The sequence below is a fragment of the Colletotrichum godetiae genome, assembly GCF_030913485.1.
Source record: "Colletotrichum godetiae strain CBS 193.32 chromosome Unknown BDP55scaffold_32, whole genome shotgun sequence".
Classification (NCBI taxonomy): domain Eukaryota; kingdom Fungi; phylum Ascomycota; class Sordariomycetes; order Glomerellales; family Glomerellaceae; genus Colletotrichum; species Colletotrichum godetiae.
Window position 1 is genome coordinate 193205 of NW_026851280.1, and position 14958 is coordinate 208162.

The following is a 14958-nucleotide window of genomic DNA, read 5'->3' on the forward strand; positions in this document are numbered from 1 at the left end:
ATGCTAGAACTCTTCTGCATTGCATCACGCAGTGTTCCCAACTCAATGTGGTAAGAGGATCAACAATGGAAATGTACCTCACCCGGAGTAAAGGGCTCCAACGGACTGGTAGATACGACACTGGCGGCGAGTGCGCTTATAGTTGGCGAACCAAAAGCAACAAGACCGTAAGTCCGGGCCACCGGACTGTAAGTCCAGACTTCCAACGGCTGTCATGCATGTCCGGAAGAAGGAAGCGACCCTGCCCGCTCGATCCTTGTAAAATTTCCAACTGTAGTAAATATGAGCGTGATTTCCGCCCTGGTCGGACCACTTTCGAAATCTGACTATGTCTTTCAATCTTGAGTTCGTTGATAGTCGTCAAGATGGGCAGCATATTCTCGAAAGCTAAGCCTGTGGCACCAGCAACAGTAGCTACGGACACAATCATTCCCTTAAACCCCAATGATGACTGTGCCTTGAATAGAGGCATTGTCATGGGCTTCATGATGCGCTTCGACGATGTGTTGGACCCAGAAAGGCTGCGCTCGTCGCTTACGAAGCTATTAGGCCATGAGGGATGGCGAAAGCTCGGTGCCAGACTAAGGCTGAACGTAAGCCCCAGTCTTAGGTGTTTGCTCATGTGCTGGAACAGCTACTTACAAATGTGACAGTCTCAGAACAAGCTTGAGTACCATATTCCTGAGCTATACGACCCGGAAAGGCCAGCTATTGCGTACTCTCACTTCGAATACGGGCACAGCATCCAGAATCATCCGATTGCCTCACAGCTGCCGAAAGCAACTTCAAAGCCAACAGTGATAGGGACTCCACCGGAAAGGTTCCAGGACTTAATGCGAAGGCCGGACGGCCCCAAGTCGATGCAAGACTTCATCTATCGCGATGAACCTCAGCTTAGTCTGCATATCGAGTCCTTCAATGACGCGACGCTTGTCAGTCTGACATGGTTGCACACATTATTCGATGGGATGGGAAGGCAGGAGCTTCTGATCGCGTGGACTGCCACCCTCGAGGGCCGTGACAACGATGTCAAACCCTTCCATGGGTTTGACACAGATCCCTTGACAGAGCTGGGCAAGAACCCTACAGAGCCTTTCGTTTTGGCTGACCAGCAACTCTCAGTTTGGGGACTAATCCGATTCATTTTGAGGTATCTTTGGGACATCATTCGTCATCCTTCCGAAGAAAACCGCATTGCTTGTATACCGGCAGCGCACATCAAAGCACTCAAGGAACAGGTCAAAGAAGAGTTGAGCGCACAAAATGCCGGCCCAGACAAGTTATTCGCCAGCGAGGGAGACATCGTTACCGCCTTCATCGGCCGCCTATGGTCGCAGCATCTCCCTGCAAACTCCAGCAAACCAGTTATCCTCGGAAACGTCATCAATATACGTCCTGCGCTTGCTCGGGATATTCTCCCAGAGAAGACCGCGTTTTTATCAAACGCCACATCCCTGATCATAACCCGCATCACCGCAAAGGACCTCCGGACAAAGCCACTGAGCTACACGGCTGCCGCGGTTCGACGATCAATCCAAGAGCAAGGGACCAGAGAGCAGATTGAAGCTCGCAAAGCACTAGAAGAGAAGCATTCTGCAATAATGTTCGGTGACAAGAACATGCATCAGATTCTCCTTTCAAACTGGGGCAAAGCTAAGTTCTTCGAAACAGACTTCTCTGCCGCCGTAGTCAAACCTGGGTGGACCTCTCTTGCTCAACCGCACAAACTTGGGAAACCCTCGCTCATTCTCAATGCGAACTATGTGCGCGGCTTCTCACTTAGATTTGCGGGCCCGATAATCGGCAAGGACTTAGATGGCAATATTTGGTGGGGCGGCAACTTGCGTGAAGGTCTTTGGGACAAAATTGCGCAAACTTTGGAGGGTCAGGCAACTGTATAAATGCCAGATATTCTGCTTGATTCTGTGTACACTACACAAAGGTCTAAGATCTATCTATCCTTTTCTATGTCTGTCTGGATAGCTGGCCTGTTGATCTCTCGTCTTGTCCGCTCGGTGGTTCGTATTCGTTTCGTACTCAAGTCACATCATTATTTTCCCAGTAGTAGTTTCAAGCCCTTCAAGGCTTGCTCGTTAGCTGTGAACAGAATGCCACCAGCCAAAACCGTTCGACCAAGCCGCATGACTGTCCCTCTCCAAAGACCCCTGACTCCATCCTCGGCCATGATCGCCCGGAACGACTCCATCGTGCCCACGGCCTTGGCTTGTTGCGCCTTCGTCTTGATCGTATCAAAAGGTTGCGTTGCTACAGTCGTGACTGTGCCGGCTAGCGCGCCGTTTGCGAAGCTCATAATCGGGCCCTCAGGGCTGATCCCCTTGCTACGCTCAAAGTCCTTGATGATACTGTAGCTACCCAGGCGGAATCCCGTGGTACCGATCTGTTTCAGTGTCGTTGTGATATAGCCGCGCCAAAGGGCTTTCAAAACTCCCTGCTCTCGCGTCAAAGTCGCGATGCAGTCTATCGCGCCCTTGAACCGTCGCGTCGTCTTAGCATCGTCGATGAGTGCTGTCTTGATGCGCTCGCTGGGTGTGACAATGATCGTGCTGCTGACGATCCCAGCTACCATTCCTGACGCAATACTTTGCAAGGGTCCCAGGGTATGAATCTTCTTGTCCTCAAATACGGAGCGAATGCTGTCGAACGCGACGAACCGCACCGCGTCTTTTCCGATAGACCCCACGATCAGGGTGCTGCATCCCTTGTACAATGACGACAACCCCTCCTCGCGGGCAACGCGCAGAACGATTGCAAATGGATTTCTCGTCCCTTTCTGGTGTCCGTAGAGTTGCACTCGCGTCTTGGCGAACTCGAATGGATACGTACAGGCGGCTTCCACACCGCCGGCGATGCCTCCTGCGGTGAGTGAGAGCAATGGCGATGTCTTGCCGTCCGCCGGTGCGACCATCGTGAACCCAAAATCTGCCCCTAGGGCGTGTTCGTCCTGGATTTGTCGTTGGAATCTGTGCTCTTACCCCCCGGAAAGTATCCAAGACAGTAGAAGATTGGCTGATCGTGATCTTTGGACTCGACGCCGTGCAAATATGCCAAGGTGATTTATGCTTCTAGCGATCGGCCTGGCCCGGTGTTCGCCTCGGCTAATTGTCGGCCCCGTGGAGATGCTTATCGCCGGATGCTCCCCAAGTTACCTAGCAGCAACCCAACCACACTGGACACTGAAGCCTTCACCAGATGCAACTTACACACCGCGGACTCCCGTGTACCTAACATTCTCGTAACTTTCAACGGAGGTATGGTTGTTTTGAAGAGGTAATAGCGGGGAATAATGACCCCAAGTGGCCTCATTCGTAGTGAAGTGTACCAGAGTTCAGGGTACGTCACCGTTGTTCCTTAGCTAAGAAAGACCAGATAAGTGATGGCAATTCTTAAGTAACCACACGATCACCAATATCTTCTTCTCTACCCCTCAAACCATGATGACTCATTCGACTTGAGAAAAGCACAATGCGAAAGAAACGGACGGAGATGATTCTATGAACACAAGCCGGTAAACCAGTTCGCCCACTTCTTCTGACACCTGTTCGCTTCTGAGACCAAGAAAATACAAAGGGTCTTCCTGTCTGTGGGTGTCGGCGTCAAGAAACAGGTATCCAACCCGTTCGTCCTTGTAATTGAGCCATCTATCCCCGTTAAAATCTCTACCATGACTGCCTGCAGCTCTGGTCGCCAAAGATGGGCCTGAAATTGTCAGAGATCCCGAACTAACTCTTCCAAAAGGATTCTGAGGTGATTTTAACGCGATTTCGGCACCAACGATAGTTATGAGGGGGCGGCTCCTCCCATTTCTTGCGACAAAGTGAACCGATCCCTGCACGGATGCGATGCCCATGACCATGAGGGTGCTACCCACTCCTGTGGCCGGGACTTCTGAGATTTGGGCAAGAAAATATCCATTACTCCCTCTTGCCACCAGGGCAAACTTTTCTCCAGCTGCTTCTCCCATAGACCTGCCAAATAGCGACCTTGCCCAGCAATTAGTAGCGTGCCAAAAGCCCTAGCCATTCCTTATATTGCAGAGAGTTTGTCGGCCGGGTTGGTGAGACTTCGGGATGTATAATTCTGCATAGGGCCGTCCCAATACGACTCTGTAATGTTTTCTCTTTGTATCCAAGGTTCGTAAATGCGAAAAAGGGGTCATCTTGCCTCTGTCAAGAAGTGAATGAGAGCAGATGTAATGAATAGTGGATGAAGTGAAAACCAGCCGCCGGGGAGCCAACTCCCATTCTTGAAGATTCCAGGCACGGCGATTGATAGGCTCATTCTTGAAACTAACGCCAGTATCTAGGACAGTGACTGTATTTCGGAGATCCTCATGCGGAGGTTCGACGGGAAGCTGGCATTGATACGCAGCTATAGAAAAGAAGCCGTCGCCGCAGTCTGAGGCGTTCGCTGCAACTATTGTGACGAAAGAATTATTGAAGATGCTGGCCATTCTAGCAGACTCGTGCAACCAATCTTCTTCGGAGTCTTGAAGGATGCAAAGCGCATCGATCCATATGTACCGGACCTGAAGTTCTTGCCCTATTCGAAAAGCATCCTGCAGACTACGAGGTAATTTCGAAGGAGAGAACCCTTGCCCTCGGTCGGCTAATGTCGCCGAAGTGGTTGTGAATGTATTTGATTAACCCCAACAGTAAGATAAAGCGACGTATCTACTCTTCTTATTGGTTTCGGTCATCGTTTTGATCATACCTAAGTTGTTAGCGTAGTTACGAATGTCTATGAGCCGGGTTGGAAGTTATATCTCACCGACGGGGAAGCAAGCATGGTCTGTTTGGCCTTGGAGCATCTCTCGTTGAGCCATTTGCCAATGGCTAAAGACTGCTTGGTCTTTAACAAGTTGGGAATGTTGCTCATAGCCATTGCAGTTGCATGTGACCTACCGCTGCCATTCAGAAGCTCGCAACTCATACTCTGTGGTTCTTCAATTCGCGACTCTTGTCCCGCTGCATCATTGCCCGGTGTGTGCTCCAGCAGCGAGATGGGGTTTGCATCCACTTTGTCACTCTGTCAAAAAGCAACAAATACTTCTTGTAACCATTCAGGATCACTTTCCTTGGTGGTTTGTCGTGGGATCTTATCTTCGCAGGCTTAGGCCGTTTTACGAGTTTGATCATGACGCTTCCCCAGCACTCTTCGCCCCCAATGACAGTATTGGGACAGAAGGCTCTATGTATTATCATACAAAGGCTACAGGCTCCTCTCGAGGCTGAGATATAAGTTATATTGCCCACTAGGCGAGATCATTCAGGGTCCTCCAGACCCGTAGGTAGCATGATACTTTGGCATCGAGCACACAGCCGTTGAGTGCCGGTCAACGCCGCCAATCTTGGACTGAACAGAAACACCAGATATCGAATAGTATCAGATGTCTGGTTATCTGGACTTCATGCAAAAATCGATTAAATGTTTGAAATGCAGATGAAATTAAAAGAAGAGCAATTGAAGAGGCTCAGGTGTACGTGTAGTCGGTGTGATCAAACCTTGTTAACCACATGGAGCCTCACACACCCATACCCCTCACCCCTCGTTTAGGCATCAGTTCTTCTGTGTTGTCTCCGCTCTCAATTTGCTGACATTTTGTCGGACCAACAACCTATGCTATGTCCGGAAACATCCTTCCCAGGGCCTCTACGCTTAGGTTCCCGTTGACTTCAGAAGCATGCGTACTTCTTGGCAACTTCTTCCTGGTGATGATTGGGTTTTGGTTCACCTAACACGGACCATAATTGCACTTGCCTATTGATGCAATGTAATTTCCGAGTTTATCACAGCCTCAACTGTGGACTTCTATTTGTTGACTCGCCATGCGTCTGAACAGGTCAGGTGATCAACACTATTTCATGATGCATGACTTCAGAATGAGTTGCACACCCATAGCCACCGCGCCTGGCTCTGCACCTTCTTCCACATGGGTATCCTACATATTAACCCACTTGAGCCTCGGGGTATGCGATCGCCCCCCAAGACACACTAATGGCACTTTGGGACGACCCTCATATCCGTCCTTGTCGGCATCGTAACCGGCAGGCGGCTCTCAGTCGGCGTTAGAAGCCCAGACCTAAAGACCAACTGAGGTAGCTCGTTGATGTGAGTTGAGCTCTTCACTTGGCAGCAGGTCGACGTGGGCGCATTTCGAGCCAATGATGATCAAAGTAGTTTCGAGAGTGCCGCGCCATCTTCGCTTAGTGTTCCCACGGAGTCCTTGAAGTGCATATAGATGTGAGCGGACAAGAGACATGGGAGATGTTGCTGGAAGCTTGAGTTAGAACTCGCTCTCTGGTATTGTGTAAGTCACCGTCTCCAAAATCGACGTTCCCAATTTAAACGCAAGACTAGAATTACAAGACGCTCTCCTCCGTGCTGTGTATGCACGGATCTGGGACCAGCGGTCTCGAAGATGACCTGACCTGTGAACAGCTCTGGATAGAAAAGCTCGTCGAAGCCTTCGAGGCGTTCAAAGGCATTTTATTATCCTTCTCTACGAACGCGCTTCATGACCTAGGCAGATCTTCAAGAGACGAAGCCACCGTTGCATTCGCCCTCGGAAATATCGGTCATCCGAATGGGTGGCTTCCGGGAGCCCCTTTGCTAGACAGTGTACAGAGTCTTGCGCTCCAGCCTCCAGAATCATGGCATATCTTTCAGGTCGCTTCTCTATTAACCAAGTCTAGTAATTGTGTTGATTTTGACTTTGCAATTTCGGGAGTCCCGTTGACGCCGTTCCAGTAAAACACTCGAACGTGTGAACCGGTGGGATTCGGCACGGGACCTCCGATAACCCACAAGCTTGCCTTAACTATTCATTCAAAGCTTCTCTACCGGTCTTGAGCTCAAGATCTCGGCCGCAGTAAGCCTTGGTGGAGCTGGTGGAACTAGACGTATTTTGGTTGCGGCACGGCCATCTATGACGGCTAGGCAGCAGCATTACTGAGACTTCCACTCTAGCATCGAAAAGGGATGTCCCCGGTGCTGAAGCGGCGGCCTCTGGAAAAAAGTCATGTTACCAGATTCATCGTAATTAACCTGGTGATTTCTCCATGAGATCAAGGTTAAGTTACACCGATGAAGCGAAGGCTGTCAAGTGAAAACGTCGCGAGCGCTTGGACCCCTGAGCGTGGGCGAAGTTGTGTTGTTGGCTCTAAAAAACCAGTCAAGTAATACTGCCCGCTTCATGCATACTTGCAAGTACCAAATCTTATCTTATGGATTCCTCGGAAGAACCATACATTGGGGCTTAGTGGGTAGGCTGTCCAATACTTCAGGTAGAACAAGTCTATTCCTCACCACCTCAATGGTTATTGATACTCATCCAGTGCACACTCTTGCCGAAAAATAAAAACAAGTGAACCAGGATACTTTGAGGAAAAACTTGTTGCTGTCGTGCTATCTGGAAAATCTGTCTTTTGATCTGAACAACCGAGTGATTTCTTGGAGTTTCTTCTAATATTCGACGTATTCTGGGTGCTTGTCCTGACTCCTGGACCAGGAGTCCTGGTGTATTAGCTTCCAATGACTAACTCGTTTTGAATATCATGTCCACTTCGTGAGGTTCTGGCAATAAAAGCTAAAAGAACTTCTCAAGTCATCCCAATCTTCAGGCGACGCGTCATCGCCCAATTGCGTTTTCCTGGTGCCTGGGTTTGTTTCCCTGCGCTGTCTTGGCAACGCCTAGTTCCCGAGATCGTCAGCCCAAACCCATCTGCAGACAACGTATCCGCAGCAGGAGAATTTCCATCATAAACGTTAATACGGAAAGCTGCATGACTTTTAGCACAGCCTCTGTCTAGTTGATCAGGGAAATTGAGCCTTATGGACGCCATAGGGACAGCCAGAAAATTTCCGGAGCTTGACAGCCCAATGAATAGGTTACTGACTTGTAACCACGAGCTCGGGGCGTGATGTGGAGTGTACGAATTACCTGTTTAGGCATTTTCAAGACAGCGCGCACTTTCCTTTGACCGAAAGTGGTACTTACCCCTAAAGCATGCATCTGGGTCGTTGGGCAGAATGCCTCTCCGGTGTGATGAAGATTCAAGAGGTAGCCCATAGATCAAGGGAGGCTTCATGGGCGGTGGTCCTCAAGGTACGATGGAAGCGACTATATATCCATGGAAGCATCCGGCCGGATGGCTATAATATTATTCCATCCAACATCACAATCATCACCGCATCAGGCCTGAAGCATCGCTATGTTCCCATTCAGTTTCAACAGTTCCCTCTCAGGGTCTGACCTGATACGTCGGATTACGCTTTGCGTTCTTCACTTTGTCTTCGGAACAATATTCTTCGATGTTATACACTGGCTTGCCCACCAGTCCAACCGATCGCGTTTTCGAGTACTACGGCTACTTGCCAAAGCTCACTCAATTCATCACCAGTACTTTGATCGTAACCTCAATTTCAACGAGCGATTCCGCTATCGAAATATCATTTGGCATCTGTCACTCGAAGTGTCTTGTCAGATGGTCGGCAGCGCGATGAGCTGGCTTCTCAGCCTTTTGGTCATGCGCAAGTTTTCACCTGTGATACTTCAGGACCTGATCATCATACTCGCCATCCAAGCCGGCAGAGCAGCCGTCGTGGCATGGAATGCTGGGAATGATTCAAATCACGTCCCTTATCCGCGGCTACCGAAAGACCCCTACACCTTTATCGTTGGGCCTGAGTACCATGTCCTTCACCACATAGAGCCTCTGGCCTACTTTGGGTCGATGGTGCGCCTGCTAGACTGGCTTCTCGGTACCGGGGTCTCACTGAAGGGTCGGCGCGTAACAATGACGGGGTCCAGAGGGGCGCTCGGCCAGGCCCTTGCGAAGCAGCTTCACCTTCAGGGTGTTCGATGCATTCATACCCCCAAATTTGGAGTCGACTGGAAGTATGATGACTACTCCCACCTTGAGTCTATCCTTGCAGACACCGACATACTCATCCTCGCCCACGGATCCAAGGATGATGAGAACGCCTACGAGGCAAATTGCAAGTCCCCTATCGCCATCATAGAGATATTCAAGAAATTTTGCGAACGACGAAAACTTGGATTACTTCCGGAAGTCTGGTACATCGGCAGTGAGGCCGAGCTCCACGGAGCTTGGTCCAAAGATATGGAGAATTACACACAGTCAAAACGCGCTTTCGTACCACACGCCCGAAGGCATTATGGAGAAGATTACTACAACTATCGGCACATCGTCCCGGCAGCATTTACCTCGAGAATGGGACGCGGCTTTATGTCTGCTGATTCGGCCGCCAAGGTGGCTCTTTGGTGGATTCGAACTGGAGCACGATACGTTCCAGTCACGTACACCGGGTTCGCGTATTTCAATTTCTTCAGGTTTAGACTAGGAGGCCTCGCTACTAGTTCGCCAAAGGGCACAACTGGAGGAGCTTCTAAGATTTTACGCATTGATGGGGGACAGGCGAAACTACGGTCTTGAGATCTTCATCTGGAAAATCGTACATGTATCTCTCGGAGCTGTTAAACTTCACTTTCGTGTTCACATCAGTTATTCATAGCTTCAGCACATATTCCAACATACGGTTCATCTTCTATGTATCTTCCGAGGCAATTGCCCTAGATTTTCCAGAGTTGTTTCGTACCTTGTACCCACATCTAAGGGGTAGAGATATCAGTTGCGGGTCGTGGACGACCAATGTTTGCGTCTAGTATCCACACGAGGGCTTCACCCGCCTACCTTGAACCCACATGGTCATCTTGTCGCCGCCAAGGTGTGAAGGAAGCAATACCAGTTATATTGGTCTATTAGTCTAGTTGGTTAGGACGTCGGATTCTGATTCCTCCAATCAGTCCCTTCCGTAAGCCCAGGTTCGAATCCTGGATGGACCTTTACATTTTGATTATCATGATGACAGCGTTTGGAAGAGCCATGCTTTCCGATTTTTGACCCTTATATTGCCATTTATGGCAGAAGAGTAGGGGTCCGTCCGGCTTACTATCTTCATCTAAAATATGGCGGTAATTGCATCGTCTAACATTTTCATGATCATGTGGATACAAAGGTCGCGAGCATCGTGTCAAATACCTCACCTACAACTTGGTTGTGTTTTGAGCAACCGCCGCATTTACCCCGGAGCTCCGACTAGTAAGCCGGCCGAAATGCGGATGTCCGTGACCTATGACGCGGAGAAGTTTTGAGCCAAATTCGGGCTGGTGTTCCGTGGCATAGGCACCCCAGACGAAACAGAATACGCTGGCTGCGAGCTTCAGCTGAGACTTCTGTGTGACATGTCGATGCTACAATGCGTTACTTGATGCTTCTCTTACATCCTCCAGCTTGAGTCGGCCATGTCATTCGCAGGCAGGCTTTAAGTTTCCGCAAGGATGGGGAAGTACGGCGGGAAGTACGGCATCCTGCCAGGTTAAGGGTATCGATGGTCATTAAAATCAGATGAATCTTGCAATGCTTTTGAACCAAGATACGCCATGACCAACTCACAACTTGCCCACATCTCCAAGGTTTCAGTAAGTTTAGTCAAGATCAACACAGAGGGCAAACTAATCAAAGTGATTGCAAAATGTACGCAAGCGATGTTCTTCAATCTCCAGAAGCCCGCGGGCTCTCCTTTCTCGCCGGAGTCACACTCCATCTTTCCATCTTCCGATTCGGCGAATGGGATCTCTCGGCACAACACATCCTCGCGAACTTCATGATCGCTTATGCAGCGACCGTCGGAGCAACCATGGCTTTGCCGTTCCTCGCGCCCATAGTTTCTATTTCCCCGATGGAAGCAACAAGCTTGGCACAAGTTGCAAAAGCAGGGGCTATACTATTCTCATCGCTCACAGCAGGCATCTACACGAGCATCCTAGTATACCGAGGTATTTTTCACCGCCTGCGTCAGTTTCCCGGTCCATTCTTCGCCAAGTTTTCGAACCTCTACGTCACGTTCAAGATCTGGAACCAGATGCACCTCCATGAGGATGTGCGGAAGCTGCACGAGAAGTACGGCGATGTGGTGAGGGTCGGCCCGACTGAGCTCTCTATCAATAAGCCTGGTGCCATCGATGCCGTTTTCCTGGATACGGATTGTATGAAGGGACCGTGGTACAATCTGCTTCATCCTATGGTCTCAATGCAGATGGTTCGCGATAAGGAGGCGCATTCTAGACGCCGAAAGGCTTGGGAATATGGCTTCACCTCGAAATGTGAGTAATCCTCGGGATCTCTGTAGAATTATTGAGGTTTTTGCCTTAGAGACTGATCAACAACGCGACGCAGCACTTCGTGACTACGAACCCCGCGTCCTCAAGTACACAGACCAACTTCTCGCCGGCATCGAAGCCAGCGCCGGCACCAAGTTCAACGTATCCCTCTGGTTCAACTTTTACAGCTTCGACGTCATGGGCGAGTTTTCCCTTGGCCACGGGTTCCGCATGCTCGAGGACGGCGTCGCGCATTTCTACATGAACTCGCTGCACGATGAGACCAAGGCCGTGGGGCGCTTCACGCACGCCATGTGGGCTCTGCCGCTGTACCGCAAGATGGCTATCTGGAACGCCGGCGTGAAGAAGTTCAAGACGTGGATTTCGGGCCAGGTGCAGCAGCGGATCCAGAATAAGCCTGAGAGTCCAGATATCTTTACCTGGGTGTTGGAGGATTATGAGGGCAAGGAGGAGCACTCCTTCCAGGACATGCTTAACTTGTACGGGGACTGTATCTTGATTACAGTTGCTGGAAGGTAAAGTCCTGGCCGTGGTCAATTTTGTTTGCTTGGCGACAAGTCATTGACTCGATATAACAACATCTAGCGACACCGTAGCAGCTGTCCTGTCATGTCTATTCATGGAGCTGGCCCGGCATCCGAAAGAGTACATGAAGCTTCAAGACGAAGTCGATGAGTACTTTAGAGAACACGAAAAGCCTGAGCATGCCGCTCTTTCAAAGCTGCGATATCTCCAGGCCTGTATCGACGAATCGTTACGTCTCCATCCACCTGTGCCATCGGGCGTTCAGCGGATGACGCCGCCCGAGGGGCTTCAGGTAGACGACGTCTGGCTTCCTGGGGACACCATTGTCTTTGTACCATCGTATACGCAGTACAGAGGTGAGTCTAATTTGATGACAGGAGTTGGCAAGCGAAAGTCGTAGTCTCGGATGGATTACTGATATGATCTTCCCCGCCATAGACGCCAGGTTCTTTGAGAGACCAGATGACTTCATCCCAGAACGATGGATCCACCGACCAGAACTCGTCAAGAACGCCGCAGTCTACGTACCATTCTCGACAGGTGAGTTACTGACTGCCTCTTTGCCATCAAGTAAGATTTATCTGAACGACTTTGCTCATTTCATTTGGAAGGACACGACGTATGTATCGGGAAACAGCTCGGCCTCCTGGAGACGCGATTTGTGACCAGCGCAATCGTGCACAAGTACAACTTGCGATTTGCACAGGGGCAGACAGGGGAAACATTTCTAAAGGGCAACAAGGACACTGGTACGCTGACCGTGGCACCGCTCAATGTGGTATTCTCGCCGAGGAAAGCGTAAGCGTAGGGGTAGTTCGGCGAAGTTGTCTCATCTGCCATCTTTATATGCAGCTTGCAGAAATTTCCCGGTCACTCTAGGGGGGTTGGTTATCAGGGTGTCCAGAATCCGCAAGCGTGCCAATGTTGGACGCATGGCTGGTGAAATGTAGTATGTACGAAATAAGAGTGTGCTATTTTTCTCGTATACGTCCCATGGCGTACTTACCTCCTTACACTAACTGGTGCTACCTAAAGTATGTACAGATATTTGCAGACTCGACTACCGAGCGAGAGGTTCAAACTTGGAATAATATGATGTGTCGAAAGAAAATGCTCGCTGTCATGCCGTGCTTACCAACGACGCTGATGAATCCAACGAAAATGCGAATCAAACCTTGCCGTACGTCGCCCGTATCCGCCGCTTCAAATGCTCCAGACTGGTAACAGGCTCGGCACTCTCATACCCCTTTCTCCTCAGAACCTCCAAGAACTCGGCGTCCGCACCGCCGCCATCTTTTCGATCCTCCTTGATCGGCGCCAACACGACATGGCGGTCAGGCTGTATAAAAACGGGTATACTCAACCTCGCGACATTCTCGCTCGCGGACCTGGGGAACGCGACCCTGTGCACCGTGGACCGCAGCCTCCCTGCGGTCCAGAACTCGAGGGCGTCGCCTATGTTGACGACAACGGCGTCGGGGATGCAGGGAACGTCGGCCCACGCAACGGCGTTGTTGTCTCCTCCTCCTCCTCGCAGGACCTGGAGCCCGCCCTGGTCCGAGGGCTGGCGGAAAAGCAGGGTGAGTGAGCCGTAATCGGAGTGGGCACCCGCTCGGATATCCTCCGAGTGGGAGGTCGGGGCGTCGTCTGGGGAGGTGGAGGAAGAAGTTGTGGACGATGCGACGTGAGATACCGGGGGGTAATTTATGAGACGCATACGACAACTTTCGCCAGTATGGGCTTTTGATAGAAAATCCCTTGGCATCTGAAGGGAAGAGTTTAGTTAGTTCCACCCCCTCGCTTTGATGGTGTCTTTGCAACCAGATCCCATGTAAAGGAGTTATGATGGCAGCACTCACGCCTAATCCAACTGCGAGCGCTTCCAAAAGAGTCTTTGAGAGGCTATCGCAACCCGCAAAGAAGGCTGCCATTGTTTTCCGGCGGGATTCCAACTCGGTTGGAAGTAGCTGCGTCGTTTTGCCGGGGTCTGATAGGTAAAAGGATTCTTTAACGTCGCCCGGCCCTGCTCCAGAAAGCCTGTTCCACACCACAAGCATTAACTTCTTGTTGGGATCTCACGACTTCACGAAAGAGGAAAACGAGTCAGCAAGGTAAATTGGGCTGGGCACAACGTACGTTTCTTCTCTCATACCGGTGTAACCCTAAGCGAGATCAAACCACGTAGTCAGCACCGCAAAAGATCGCTGATCACCTTCGTCCAACAACATGTACATGTATTACCCATACTCCCCACGCCCTCCTGGTTTCCGTTGGTGAAATACAGCAAGGGAGACAAACGGGAAAGAGGCAAGACACTTCGAGCGAGATGCAGGAAACACAAAATAAAAAAGGAAACTCACCAGATCGCCGCTGCCGTTGGCGTATGCCAATTTCTCTTCAAGGGGTGAGCTGAAGAAAGTCTCGGCGAGAGCAAACATGTCGGCTGCAACGTCGTCGCGCAGGTCGTGTCCAACAACGTAGAAGAAACCGGGGTCCTTGCCGACGCGCATGAGGTCGGCCGCCAGATCCTCGACCGAGTCGAAGGACCGCAGGTCAACGACTGGTAGCGCCGCCGCCGCCGACGATGCTGCCGCTGCGGCCGCGGTCATGGTTGGCTCGTTGGTTCCGGCACACCGCGCAGACGCGCAAACCGGGGTTGAAAGACGGGGGAATGGGATTCTTACAACCCCCTTCTCGTTCTAGAACAAAGAGTAAAGATTACGCAGGGGGTTCAGATGTGGATATTTGATTTCAATATCCGTACAAGCAAGCAAGCGAATGTGGTTTCTTGTAATATCGCGCGTAATAAGGCTGCCAGATTTTCGTCTGATCCGAGTTGCGCGCCGACAGGAGGCAAAGAAGCGCGGGTATAAAAGTATGCAGAATGGAATGAATGATGCATGCGGTACTGGGCGAACGCCACATTCACAGCAGATAGCGATAAAGTGTCCAAGCTCCTCGAGTTAAGTAGCAACTCATGGAACGATTATCTTTCTCTCTAGCAAAATGAACCCCTCTTCCGACGGACCGACCTCGAGATAACCTCGTGGGGAACCGGGTCCCGCGGTCTCGCAGGCGGTTAAAGCTGTAGAATCAAAGAAACAGCGGCAGATTCTCCATCTCAGAGCCCGCGCATTTTGCCTTTTCGTCTCTGCTTTTTTGCCCATCTCAAGGGAGCCCCGCCAAGGAATCACACGTGGCCTCGTCAG

The 14958-nt window shown here is 50.7% G+C and overlaps 7 protein-coding genes and 1 non-coding gene across 8 annotated transcripts; 4 read left to right on the forward strand and 4 right to left on the reverse strand.

Moving 5' to 3' along the window:
* Positions 1-365: 365 nt before the first annotated feature.
* BDP55DRAFT_556780 (uncharacterized protein) lies at positions 366-1901 on the forward strand (the record flags this gene model as incomplete). Its single annotated transcript, XM_060569623.1, has 2 exons — positions 366-593; positions 654-1901. 2 exons carry the CDS (start codon positions 366-368, stop codon positions 1899-1901), a joined length of 1476 nt encoding a protein of 491 aa, XP_060427233.1.
* A 149-nt stretch (positions 1902-2050) lies between these two features.
* On the reverse strand, positions 2051-2926 carry BDP55DRAFT_695524 (mitochondrial carrier domain-containing protein; the record flags this gene model as incomplete). Its single annotated transcript, XM_060577477.1, has 1 exon — positions 2051-2926. One exon carries the CDS (start codon positions 2924-2926, stop codon positions 2051-2053), a length of 876 nt encoding a protein of 291 aa, XP_060427234.1.
* Positions 2927-3627: 701 nt separating this feature from the next.
* BDP55DRAFT_670621 (uncharacterized protein) lies at positions 3628-4053 on the reverse strand. Its single transcript, XM_060575394.1, has one exon. It carries the CDS (start codon positions 4039-4041, stop codon positions 3799-3801), a length of 243 nt encoding a protein of 80 aa, XP_060427235.1. The 5' UTR covers positions 4042-4053; the 3' UTR covers positions 3628-3798.
* Positions 4034-4603, reverse strand: BDP55DRAFT_556796 (heterokaryon incompatibility protein-domain-containing protein; the record flags this gene model as incomplete). The annotated part of the gene is made up of 1 exon (XM_060569624.1): positions 4034-4603. A coding segment is annotated over one exon (570 nt), but the record flags the coding sequence as incomplete, so codon positions are not given.
* A 3593-nt stretch (positions 4604-8196) lies between these two features.
* Positions 8197-9591, forward strand: BDP55DRAFT_670622 (uncharacterized protein). The gene has a single exon (XM_060575395.1). The coding sequence runs from the start codon at positions 8232-8234 to the stop codon at positions 9474-9476; it is 1245 nt and encodes a 414-aa protein (XP_060427237.1). The 5' UTR covers positions 8197-8231; the 3' UTR covers positions 9477-9591.
* A 205-nt stretch (positions 9592-9796) lies between these two features.
* On the forward strand, positions 9797-9886 carry BDP55DRAFT_t230. Its single transcript has one exon. It is a non-coding gene; the product is annotated as a tRNA-Gln (tRNA).
* A 1079-nt stretch (positions 9887-10965) lies between these two features.
* On the forward strand, positions 10966-12665 carry BDP55DRAFT_586538 (benzoate 4-monooxygenase cytochrome P450; the record flags this gene model as incomplete). Its single annotated transcript, XM_060570877.1, has 5 exons — positions 10966-11206; positions 11280-11739; positions 11810-12105; positions 12188-12289; positions 12361-12665. 5 exons carry the CDS (start codon positions 10966-10968, stop codon positions 12549-12551), a joined length of 1290 nt encoding a protein of 429 aa, XP_060427238.1. The 3' UTR covers positions 12552-12665.
* BDP55DRAFT_670629 (2OG-Fe(II) oxygenase) lies at positions 12652-14718 on the reverse strand. The gene is made up of 4 exons (XM_060575396.1): positions 14110-14718; positions 13886-13911; positions 13609-13786; positions 12652-13514 (listed from the first exon to the last, which is right to left on the reverse strand). The coding sequence occupies exons 1-4, from the start codon at positions 14356-14358 to the stop codon at positions 12918-12920; spliced, it is 1050 nt and encodes a 349-aa protein (XP_060427239.1). The 5' UTR covers positions 14359-14718; the 3' UTR covers positions 12652-12917.
* Positions 14719-14958: the final 240 nt, after the last annotated feature.